This window comes from Lycium barbarum, chromosome 8 (genome assembly GCF_019175385.1).
Source record: "Lycium barbarum isolate Lr01 chromosome 8, ASM1917538v2, whole genome shotgun sequence".
Taxonomy (NCBI): domain Eukaryota; kingdom Viridiplantae; phylum Streptophyta; class Magnoliopsida; order Solanales; family Solanaceae; genus Lycium; species Lycium barbarum.
This window is the reverse complement of record NC_083344.1, coordinates 1,611,277-1,624,037: the sequence shown is the minus strand read 5'-3', so window position 1 is coordinate 1,624,037 and position 12,761 is coordinate 1,611,277. Positions and strand designations below refer to the sequence as shown.

Here is a 12,761-nt window from a genome sequence, read left to right as displayed (position 1 = left end):
AATATAAAAAACCAGTACAAATATATATTTACCAAAAGAAAGGCAATGCATGAGAGGACGGCTCAATATAATAAGCCAACAAGATAGGAAATCCAGCTCATAAATCTAGCTAGTGTCAACAGATCATTTATCAAAGTAAGTGAAGACAAAAACAACCCATTTCCCCACGACCTTTAATTTGCCATATTAATATATACACTCTTTTTAGCCTAAACACATCCTTCTGCATTTCATTCAATTGCATTTCCATGTCTCCTTTAATTTTTTTCTCACTAGATTGCTAGTACAGTTTTATTCTTTCCTCTTCATTCAAGCAACATTTTTTTTTTGTTGCACCAAATTGAGCTGCTTCTTTCTTAATTAAAGGTCTTGGACATGAAAGTTTTTTGGTTAGAAGCGCTTCCCCAGAATGAGTTCTACACGGTGCGAATCTAAAAATGTCGTTCTACAAGTCAAGTTAGCCCTGACACCACAATTATCATCAAACTACAAATTCTAATAATGCATCTTATATGAGATAAAAATCGTTCTTTCAAATATTTGAATCCCATGCTTAGCCAAACACCGTTACTTTCTCGTCCCGAGTTACATGACACTTTTTTCTTTTTAGTTAATCTAAAAAAGAATGAGATATTTTTATATTTCGTAACAATTTAACTTTAAAGATTTCATCTTATCCCCAATGAAATGATTCAATTATGACTTGTTTGACATCACAAGTTTCAAAAAACTTTCTTTCTGAACTCTAAGACTGATCAAATACCTTCCAATAAATTGAGACAGAGTAAGTATATAAAATGAGAGAGGGTAATCATTTAAGCTCTACCAAGTCAAAGCTAGCTACTTATTGTATTTGCTTCTCCCCACCTATATATTTTTAAACTTTCACTTTCTCTCAAACCAAAACCTCTCAAAAATAACAAAAATGGTAGTGAAAGAAGCAAAGAGTAATAAGTTAGATCTTGAGGAGACAGAGCTAAGGCTAGGGTTGCCTGGAAGAAAGGATGATCCTATTAATGCTAATGGGAAAAGAGGCTTTATTGATGATAAAGCAACTATGGATTTGAAGCTCAGCCTTTCTTCTGATATTAACATCAAGAATACTCAGCTGGATTTCAAGAACTCATCAGTTAATGACAAGTATGTGTGTGTTTTAATTTTATCTTCCTCTACTTCTCTACACTTCACGTGGTAACTAGGTAAAGGCAATTTAATTATATTCTCAACACGCCTGCGGATTTGATTTTTTTTTTTCATGGTCCAAGTAAATCGAAATTCTTGTTGATATTAATGAATGATTATGAGATTCGAACTCAAAATCTCTGCCTTTGATACTATGTTGAAGTGAAAGGTGTGACCGTCTCATCTAAAAAGTTTAAATTATTAGAAAGAGCAAACTATTAGTTATTGAATTATATTCTCAATACAATTTCTCTGTGTGGATCTGATTCTTATTCATGGTCCAAGTACGTCAAAATTCTTCTTGATGGTGAGACTCGAACACAAGACCTCTCTACCTACTTTGGCATGTTGAAGTGTATGACCATCTTATCTTAAAGTTTAAATGGTGAAGGTGAATCCAAAATCTAGAAGCAGTGGGTCAAGAATGAACATGATTTTATTATATATATATGTAGTTTGAGAAGATGAGACTATTAGAACTACTGGTTTTAAAGCCCGAAATAAATATACTTTTTCTTCACTTGAACATAATTACATGAATCTAGATTTGTGTACTGTGTCGTAAGAAAAAAACATGAATTAAAAAAAAAATGATGGGTTCGATTGTAACGCTTTTAACATTTGAACTCATTTACCTTTTGAATTATTGGTACAGATCAAACATTCATTGATACGTTAGTAGATTTTCGCATGTAACTCTATGTTCCGCATCGAAAATATAATGTTTCAGATAAACCCTTGGCCATGTATATTGCTAAAATTTTCCAAAAATATGTCCTCTAAAACTGCACTACTTTTGGAGGATCAGATACGCGCCCAATGATATTTTTGAAGAATCCGAGCAACATAGCCCACCCCGCTCTATATTCATCTTTACCTTGTCACTGGATATAACCTTTTTGAATTTACAAATACAAATGATCAGGGCTCGAGTTGTGGGTTGGCCACCAGTGAGGTCCTACAGGAAGAATATTTTAGCTTCTCATCAGAAGAGTGGAGCACAAGGCCAAGAGAGTGACAAAATTGCCAATGGTGTTTTAGTGAAGGTCAGCATGGATGGTGCACCTTACCTTAGAAAAGTGGACTTAAACATGTACAACAATTATCAAGAATTGTCTGATGCCTTAGCCAACATGTTCAGTTCCTTCACTATTGGTATGTCATACTTCTTCATTTATCTGGGGTTTAACTTCTACATACTGATTGTGTAAAAAGAATTTATATTTTACGACTATAGTACTGTCAATTAAAATATTATTACAGATAGATGTAAAAACAATAAAACTCACTAAATTAGTTGAATTCTTTTTTTGGACCTATAATGGCATAATTCTATATTTTCCAGAATTTAACTTTTATATACTGTAAATTAACTTCTATAATATCAGTAGTGGCGCTACCGCTTTTGTCTCCGGAAAGTCAATTGCAATTTTTTGGTCAGAAAATAGCATTGCATAATCAGGTCAATTTTTATGAATATGCACTCACTATATGTTGGAACCCATTGATTGCTTCATGTGTTTAATTTTTTTATAGTTTGTATCACTTTATTGAAATGCTAGTTCTCTCACTAATTATCAAATCGTCTAAAAGATAACTACACATAACTGCTCATAAAAAAAAAAACTAATAATTTGAAAATATGTCAGTTAACTTACTACATCATATTTAAAATTTTAGTTTTATGATTGATTATCAAGTTACCTAAAAGAAAATTATAGATAATTGTTCATAAAAATAAAACTAATCTTTTGTAAAATACGACACATAACTTATTACAACATATTATAATATATAAATTATTTATTGTGTTGGCATATAAAAAATAAATTCTAGTTTATATTATGGCTGTAATGTGTGAATAGTATTATGCAGATGTGGTTCTTTCAATGATTAAAATTTGTGTGTACATTTGTTTTACTGACTGAAATGAAACTGTGAATTAGTCCAAGGTATGAAAAACTTCATGAATGAGAGGAAGCTGATGGACCTTTTAAATAGTTCTGATTATTTTCCTACCTATGAAGACAAAGATGGTGATTGGATGCTTGTTGGAGATGTCCCGTGGGGGTAAGACTTTGAGTCCTCCACTTGTATTATGCCAGCAGCTTATAAAATTCTTCAGTTTTCTCTCCCATTTTGATACAGGATTCACCTGAAGTGTCATCTTCACTCCTTCTTCAAAAGTTTGCCAACCTAAAAAGATTGTCTGTCCTTTTTTGTTACATATTCTTATCGACCCGCCCAGTGGCGGAGCCACATGTATCCAAGGGATGTCAACCGACACCCATTCACCGAAAAATTACATTGCGTAAATACGTAACAAGATTTTTTTTTTTAATGTATATATGCTATGTGTTGAACCACCTTAATTTCGTCGTATATTTACTTTGTTATATTTTGACGCCCCTAGTAAAAATTCTAGTTCCACCACTAGACCTGCCTTCGGTGATGGCATCACACTATATTTATGCCCCTAGATTATCACTTGATTAATAACATTATTGCATCCAATGAACAGGATGTTTGTTGACTCTTGCAAGCGCTTGCGCATCATGAAAGGAACTGAAGCAATAGGACTAGGTATGATAAACTAATTACCAATATTGTTAATTTATTTTACCTTTGTTTTATTTGTTGCAAATCTGTTCTAGTAAAAGTAACCAAATTGGTTACTCAGTATATTGACTAGAATACTGAATTATTGTCTGAATTTAAATCCAGCACCTAGGGATATGGAGAAAAGCAGGAACAGAAATTGATGAAATCAGGCAATTTTTTTATTTTTTTTTGTTAATTGAATATAATCAATCAAAACTTCATATCGACTATAGCTAGTGATTGTCCGGATCAGATTGTGTGGTATGTACCGCTACTATATTGTGAAGTGCTTGTATGTATTAACTAATGAGTGTAGAATATTTCTGTAATTATCTAGAGCTAAAATATTTCTTGTTTAATACTGACCTTACAAATCGTTTGTCCAATAATTTAGTATGAGTTGCTTAATGCCTCGTTGTCATTGTCTGTCAAATTGTATTATTCTTTGCTAATAATAATGAGGGCAATTCATTTCCCCCACACATATATGGAGGGAGCATATTCATGTGCAATGTCTACCAATCTTTCCATATATTTTGTCTATGATTGAAGTAATTGTGTATATTGCTGATCCATGTCACCATGAAAATGTGAATATATATATTATATACTACAAGAAAAAATATATTTAACAAAAATTATTTTTGTTGCTATAGATTGATAATTGTTGCAAAAAATATTTTTAGCAACAATTTTTTTTTGTTGCATAAACTTTTTCCAACGGCCGTTATTGCAATAACGTTTTCTTTTTGTTGCCAAAAGTACTTTTTGCAACAATAATCAATATTATAATAACAAAAAAGTTCATTTGCCAATAATAAAACTAAGTCAATATTAAAATTTCTATTGCCATTTTTATACTTTTTGTAGTATAAAATTAAATCAGTTGTTCATCAGAATGAGTGTATTCTTATAACATGTATGTACATTATTTTTTTTCCCTTTCATATGTAAATATAGCTCGAGCAGAAAGTAATATGTATAGGTGAGTCCAACTTACTCTAAATCTGTCTCTATTTTCGCGACACAGTTAGCATAACCAGAAGGATGATGCACAAACCAATAACAGCAGCCATCACATTGTATTACTTCAAATCTATATAAAAGTTCTTGAAAATATCAAATCAAAGTACTATGATTTTGGATTCATTTGATTTAGACTAGTATAAATATTGTCAATCAAGAGTCAATAAATCCTTTAAACAAGGAAAAATTATGTATATTTTACTATAATATCCGTGACTATTAGCAGTCAAAAAATCTTGGAAAATGATTTGGAGATTAGTTGTTAATTTTAAGGATAAAACAGAAAAAAAATTGTTTTTCTCTTGATATGCTAAAGTAGATAAGTAAATGTCACGCCCCAAAACCCACTCTAAGCGCAACAGGCATCCGACGCTATGAATAACACCGGAAGCACCTTATAAAATCAATAAACGTCTAATCTCTTTCGATAATCTTTCAACAATTTTATTGATAAGTTATAAATAGCTAACTAAGAGCCTGTTTGGATGGGCTTAAAAAAAGCAGCTTATAAGCTGTTTCCAGCTTATAAGCCAAAAAAAAAAAAAAATTGGGGTAGTCCAACTTATTTTTTTTAGTTTATAAGCTGTTTTCAGCTTATAAGCTGCTTTATATAAGCTAAGTCAAACAGACCCAATTAATTTTTTGAGCTTATTTTAAGCACAAAATGACTTTAAGCTGGCCAGCCAAACACTTAAAAAAACTGAAAACAGCTTATAAGTAACTTATAAGCCAATCCAAACGGGCTTTTAAACACCATCATTAATAAAACGTAGCAACACCCAAAGAGTCAAGCAATGACTTCAACAACTACCCACATAATTAACGTCTATCTATGAAGCCTCTAAGATGATAAACAAAACATAATCTAACTTTGGGATGCAGCCCGAAAACTAAAACAATAACTAAGATAGGAAGGTGCCCCAAGAAAAAGCGTGTGAGCTCACCAAATAGTCTAGAAAGTAGCAAGGTCTCCTAATCCACGCGAGTATCACTAACTTGTTCCTCAACGTTACCTAACACGCTATCAAAAACGGCAATGGTATGCCTGAGTACTGGGTACTCAGTGAGTGAGTACTGGGTACTCAGTGAGTGTCTCCGGGACAATTGTTAATATAACAAAATAATATAATAAGGATCAGTAAAACAATGTCAATAAAAGTAGTTTGAAATTCAGAGATAGAATAAATCCTCAAACTTAGTAACACCATTAATGAAAACCGTTAAAGAAGAAATAAATCGATTTCAACTCATTGTGTCGTTTATCACATTTAAGTCTTTCAATCATGAACTAAAGATCATTAACAAGCCACTCAAAGGCAGCCAAAGTATAACACATGCCAATAGAGGCCCAAATCAATATAACGAAGGGATGACCATTTAAGGTTCAATAAATCGCATAGAAGCACCACATCGGGATTATCAACCGCAACGGCTACCCTTCCTCCGGAATAGCTAAGCAGAGACCACACCGGGATTGCAATCCTCGATGGTCACTCTTCCTCCTGAATGTCTAGGCTAACCCCACTAGGATCCATAGTGACTACTGATACGCTCAAATTACACCTATAAGTGGCGTAAAGCGGACGTTGTCAAATATAATAACCCAAACAAGGTTGGGGTCGAATCCCACAGGGAATATGAAGAGAAAAGGGTGCTAATTATATGCGATACTAGTCTTTAAAGGCTTTAATCCTATTCCGAATAGTTTGAAATATTTGTTGTGTAATGTAAACGAATACTTTGACTTGAATTTTAATTAATGCGAGAGAGAGAGAGAGACTAAGCTTGTGTTCCCAGCTTTGATTAGATATTATGCTTCAGGTTTCAATGTGATATACTTCTAATGGTTGTTCTAAGGGTATGCACTCGATCTATTAAGGACTTCCTAATGTTTCCCAATAGCTAGGCCGTATTTCCTCTTTATGATTTTTCCAAATGCGAAAGAGTTGAAATTGAAGAGCGACCAATAATGCCAATTAGACTTGTTCTTATCCCTAAGTTAGTCTATTAAACGGGGGTTAATTCCCCGAGTCATTGTTATTGATTCTTACCAATGCTAACTCTCTTTTCCAAGAAAAGTTATTATAATGGCTTAGGCTAATGCTTGCAATCATTACCCAACGTTAAAACACAAATATTGAATAAATACCAACAACCATTATGCATATATCAATAGTAGAAACCCATTCACATAATACCCATCATGGGTTCCACAACCTTAGAACTAAAATTAGCTACTCATCATTTTGTTTAACAAAGAAAGCTTAAAAGATAACATAATGTACTTACGATAGTAATACAATGTGGAATGAGGGTGAAATTGATGTCTTAAATGCCCCCAACAACTTCACAAATATCAAAGGCTTAGAGTTAATGCTCTCAAGGAACTGAATAATTGCTAAAAACCTAACGTTAAGTATTTATAGGGCCAAAAATCGAGCCAAAGTTCTGGACAAAAACACCCTTCGTGGCATCGTTACGAATCGTAACACGGGTTACGGTCCGTCCTTCGGTTCCGTCCTTTTTCAGCTTGATATTAGGTCAACTGTTACGACTTCTTTCGACGGACCGTAACACAGGTTACGGTCCGTATCTTCCAGCGGATCATGGCTTCAGTCTTCAATGGCCAATGCGTTAGGCCATGACATTATGCCCCGTAACCTGCGTTACGGACCGTTCTTCTGGGCGTAACATTTGACAATACTTAGGCTTCTTACTGGAAATTCCCTTTAAATTACAGTACACGTTACGGCCCGTAACACGAGTTACGGACCGTCCTTTTGAGTCGGCATGTATCTAGATCTTCCTCTCATCTTACAGATCACGTTACGGTCCGTAAATCGAGTTACGGACTGTCCTTTTGCTCCAAGTTGTCCGTTTTTCAGCAATTCTCATCAATTTCGTTCCTTAGTCAACCAACCCTGCAAAATATCAAAATAGCATATGAAACGATGTAAAAACTCTTAAAAACAAGCAGCACTTTTAGTGAAAAGACATAAAATGTGCCAAAATTCATGGCACGTCAACTACTCTTCCTACTGAGTAGCTAGGCCAAATACAAACAATAGAATCATAGCATAAAAGCCGAATCACAATCAAAGCATGGAAGCCGATTTACTCATTATGAATTATGTTCGTCATCACATTAATAGGGGTATACAAACATTATCGGCTTATTTACAAATCATATTCAACCATTATTCATTTACGACTCAACTCAACTCATTAATAGTACAAAACATTTCAATTGTTACTACCATTCAAGTTAGTGAGCAAAACATCCCTTAATGGATAATTCAAGTTCAAGTTTCAGGTTTTATACTTCAGTTCAACAACCCATAGATAGAAAACAATGATTTCATATACAGAATATAACATTTAAGGTTCCATGAGGGCCTGTCCCTCACGCAAACCTTCTAAAAAAAACGTATTTCAAATCGAAAAAGTATGTTCAAAAGAGAGACATACCTCTAATCCAGCTAGATCACTACCAACCGGAATTCTCAAGGTTCATCAATCATTCTATAATAGATTTATATGAGAAAGAATAGAACTTCCATCTAATTCTACCCATCTAACCCTTTTTGGGAAAACTAGGATTTTTAAATCAACATTCAGGTTCTTTCTTTCTATGATTCACCCATGGACTCTAATTACATGTAATAACGCACACTAGTCTCAATCCATTTAATCACCATTAGAGGGCAAAGATCTTACCTTTATTGAGATTCCTCAAAAGTCCTCTTCAATTGTTCTTCCTTGATTTTTCAAGAATCTATGGATTGGAATGATAATCTAGTGTTAACACCTTGTTGTTTTGATATAGATTAATCATAGGATGGTTAGAACTCACCTTGGAGGGTTCTTGAGGCTAGGGACTTGTTCTCTATGCCTTTAGGGTGATATTTCGCGATTAGCGGTGTTAGAGAACTAAACCCTAAACTTATATATATATAAACGTGAAAATTCGACTTTTGACTCGAAAACCCCGAAAACTCGATATTCCCGTGATGGGCCCGCAATGCAAGGCCATCGCGGGACCCCCTGCAGACCTGAGTTCAGAGAGGCAATTTTTGTGCGTTCGGTCCGCGATGCGGGGCCATCGCGCGCGGCCCATGTCGGCTTCTGCGCAGTGTTTTTATAACACGTATAACTTCTTGGACAGAGCTCTGTTGGTCCTCTATAATATATTTTTGGAAAGTTATTTAAAAAATCTACAACTTTCATGTTTCAAGTTTTCTCAACAGATTTTAACGAAATCGAGCTGGAAGGTAGACCTGTCGTAAACTTAGCCAATTCTATCGAATCTTACGCACCCCACTATTCAGGTTGATCTTAAAACAACTATTTTCACCCAAACTATGTCTAAAATGTCACATTAACACTCATTTAACAGATTCACACCTAACCCAAATTTGCGGAGTGTTACAGTAAAAGTAAAAATTTACTTATAACATAGTGGACAAGTAAAAGTCAAGAGATGGAGTATTACAGTTCAACTTACATGTACATTTGGGTTTGGGATTATGAATGTTTAAGGAAGTTCGATTCTAAATAAACATTTACTTTGCATTTTTGTTGCTTGGACTTGGGTGTGGATATCCAATACGGGTGTAGATCTAGATGTTGGATCATTCGTCACATAAATTTTAGGATTCAAGGGTATGGATCTGCATGCCGAAGCATTAAATCTATATTACGATATATAAAATATATATTTCGATTAATTAAAGTTATTGAACCAAAACTAATAAAATTTACTTATTTATAAACACCTCTATTTTATTCATAAAATATCTAGCGCAATCTAATCATTCTCATACTTTATATATGATTTATAAATCCAAAAATTAAATTAAATATCCAACCAATCTATACTTCTCGATCATAAATGTAGTCAAAACGCCTAAATTAAGTCGACCAAACCAGAATTAACAACCCAAATACACTTCAAAGCTAAGCCCAAATCGGCACCAAACTGGCCCAACAACAGTTAAGCCCAATCCTGTTTCACGCTTCCTAAGCAATAGAATCCTGGAGATGCAGAAAAATTATAACATCTCATAGTTTATTTAAATGATAATTAAATAATTTAATTTAATTACTTAATTAATATTAGTATTGTATGAAGAAATTGCACGTTTTTCCCTTCAAATGCCTGATTTTTAATTTTTGCACTTCAAATGGATTCATCTTTAATTTCTGCCCTTTAGCAATCGAATGTATGTCTAGTGGAGCATAAGTTCTTTAAGGCCAAAAGTCATGCGAAATATCACCGGTGATAGAAATTTTTACACTCTATGATAATTAAAGAAAATTAATTACCCGTTTTAGCCTATTTTTAAAAACAATTCCCGATTTAGCCATCATTATCGTCGGTGACTTGCTACTTGTATTCAGATCTGTGAAGACCACCAGCTCGTCGGCGACTTACTGCTTATATTCAGATAAGTGAAGACCTCCGACGAAGACCGTTACCATTGGTTCCTCTTATTTTTCTTTTTCTTTTTTTTTTCTGTTGTAATTCTTATATTCACATCTGTAACGATTACATGTAAATTTGGTAGCTTTTTAAGGATATTTGTAGATTTGAAGCTATTTGAAAAAAAAATTGACCCATTTCGGATGGAGTTTCGTAGTTGAAGTTTGCAGGGGATCAAAATCAATTTTGTATAAGTTTTATAATTTTGTATAACAGTGTACAAATGTGTGTAAGCATCTCTTATACACTATTACACACTTTTATACAAGAATTATGCATTGTCAACAGTAGATGTGTAAAGTTGTATAATGTTGTATACTATGAAAATTGGCTATACGAGTGCAAATTAAAAATATATCTACAAGGATGTAATATTAATGAAATTATCCCGTAATGCGAACCAATATAAGGGAAAATAACCTAATAATATCATGAAAAAGTTATATTTATCATGAGGGTCAAAAATTAAAGATCAGCACAAAATAAGGTCATAAGTGCCAATGACCTTCAAAATCAGCCCAAATCGGCCTATGTGGCCCAACAACACCTTGATCTTTTTTTCTACATTCTTCCATGTTAAACTAAATGAAGGCATAACTATACCCCGAATAGGCATAGTTCACTATTAACCTTGCCTCACGAATTTTGTTTTACTCTATTGGAATTTTACAGAAGTTAGGCCTTAAGGTATAATTTTTGCTTGAATAAGCATAATTTGCGGGACTTTTTTTTTATATTCTACTGGAGTTTAAACCCCGAATCTTAGAGATATTTTCGGCCATTTAAAGTGTCGAAGGACGAAATTAAAGACCAGCAATTTGAGGGGGAAAAAATTGAAGACCACCCCTGAAATACGGCATTTGTGCATTCGCCAATGTGCCAACCCGTTCAAAACCAGGCCCAACAACAGGTAAGCCATCTTCCATGTTAACCAAATTACCAAAACACTCTCCTTTGAATTCCACGTAATCTTCCCTCTTTCACTATTCCAAAGCAATAAATATACTCAAAATTCAAATGAGCCTTTTAACTCAAATTGAGATTCAAAATTCCAGCTCAAAAGGAGCATCCTAAACTAGGACCGTGCATATTAACAGTTAAATCAATAATCCGAATTAATTACTGGGTTAATGGATTACTGGTTCGGGTGTTGGGTGGTGTCCTGTGGTTATTGACTTATTGGGTCGGGTCACGGTTTGGCCAATTTTATTAACGGGTGAACCGATAACTCAATAACCATTTGTTTAATTACAATTCTATCCTTCTATATATAAAGTTACTTCACTAGATTTAGGGTCCACTTAATTTTCACTTCATAAACTCAGTCTCTCGAGTGTCAATTTCAACTTCAGAAACCTTTCTCCTCTAACTCATAAGACGCAAGCCCAACGTAAACTATCTTTTACTTCTTCTACAATCTACATTGCTTTCAATTCTCACTCTTGTTTCTATATTTTTGTATTTCTCTGGTGGTGCTAGACAAGTTATTGATAACTAATGTTATGTAAATGCCTGAAGAATGTTTCTTATTTCCCTTATGCATTGGTGTTTGCAGTGACAAGTTTGATAATATCACACCTTTAGTTGGTCCAATTATGTTTACATCCTTCATATTTCAATTGTGTCATTTTGTTTGGCATAATCTTCGGAGTTGAAGTTACTTTCAGTTTTGAAATTGATCCTTTGTTCTTGAAATTTTTCTGTGTGAAATATTAACGGTTAAACCTATAACAAATAACAACCGATTAATCGATAACCCATTAACCAATATCTTAACGGTTCTTTGACGGTTTAACATATCTATAAACCGACAACTGATAAGTTGAACCGACAACTTTCAAGCCCAAACCGAACCTACCGATATGCAGCCCTAGCCTAAACCCTATTAAGTTAACCCCGATAAATACATCTTTTTGCCTTCCATTTTGACAGTTATACAAGTACTATTACTACTCCCTCCGTCCCAAAAATTTTTTTAGTTTTTTTAAAAAGATTGACAAACTGTTTATATTTAAAAATAATTTAACTTTATGAGATAATTTATAATTATATAAATATCTAAAACTTATTTTGGACCACAAATTTCAAAAGTTTTTCTTTATTTATTAAATTCGATGTCAAGTTAAGCTGAGACAATTTATTAAACTCCGTGTTAAGTCAAACTAACACATTCTTTTTGGGAAGAAAGATCATCTGGGACATTTCTAGTTTTGCAGATACCATGGCTTCATCATCAAACTGTAGTATAAGTGGAAAAACTAAAGCTCCCATACTAGACTTGTTCGAAAAACTGGAGCAAGCGAGACAGATATTTATGAACGATCCACGAAAAACAGAGGTAAAACAAAAGGAATTTACAAAAACAGCATTAATGGAGCTTGCATATCTTATGAGAAATAAAAAACGCATATCATCTTTATTTGAGAGTCCTAAGCACCAGGGTAGTGTTGATGAAAATATGTCGAATCAG

The 12,761-nt window shown here is 33.7% G+C and overlaps 1 protein-coding gene across 2 annotated transcripts; it reads left to right on the top strand.

The window, feature by feature from the left end:
• The first annotated feature begins 816 nt into the window (after nt 1-816).
• On the top strand, nt 817-10,428 carry LOC132605635 (auxin-responsive protein IAA16-like). Of its 2 annotated transcripts, none has more exons than XM_060318811.1 (5): nt 817-1,140; nt 2,108-2,337; nt 3,129-3,252; nt 3,704-3,765; nt 10,210-10,428. In XM_060318811.1, the coding sequence occupies exons 1-5, from the start codon at nt 926-928 to the stop codon at nt 10,215-10,217; spliced, it is 639 nt and encodes a 212-aa protein (XP_060174794.1). In that variant the 5' UTR covers nt 817-925; the 3' UTR covers nt 10,218-10,428. The 2 variants fall into 2 exon arrangements, with proteins under 2 accessions (XP_060174794.1, XP_060174793.1); XM_060318810.1 differs by lacking the exon at nt 10,210-10,428 and adding an exon at nt 3,907-4,303.
• The last annotated feature ends 2,333 nt before the right edge of the window (nt 10,429-12,761 follow it).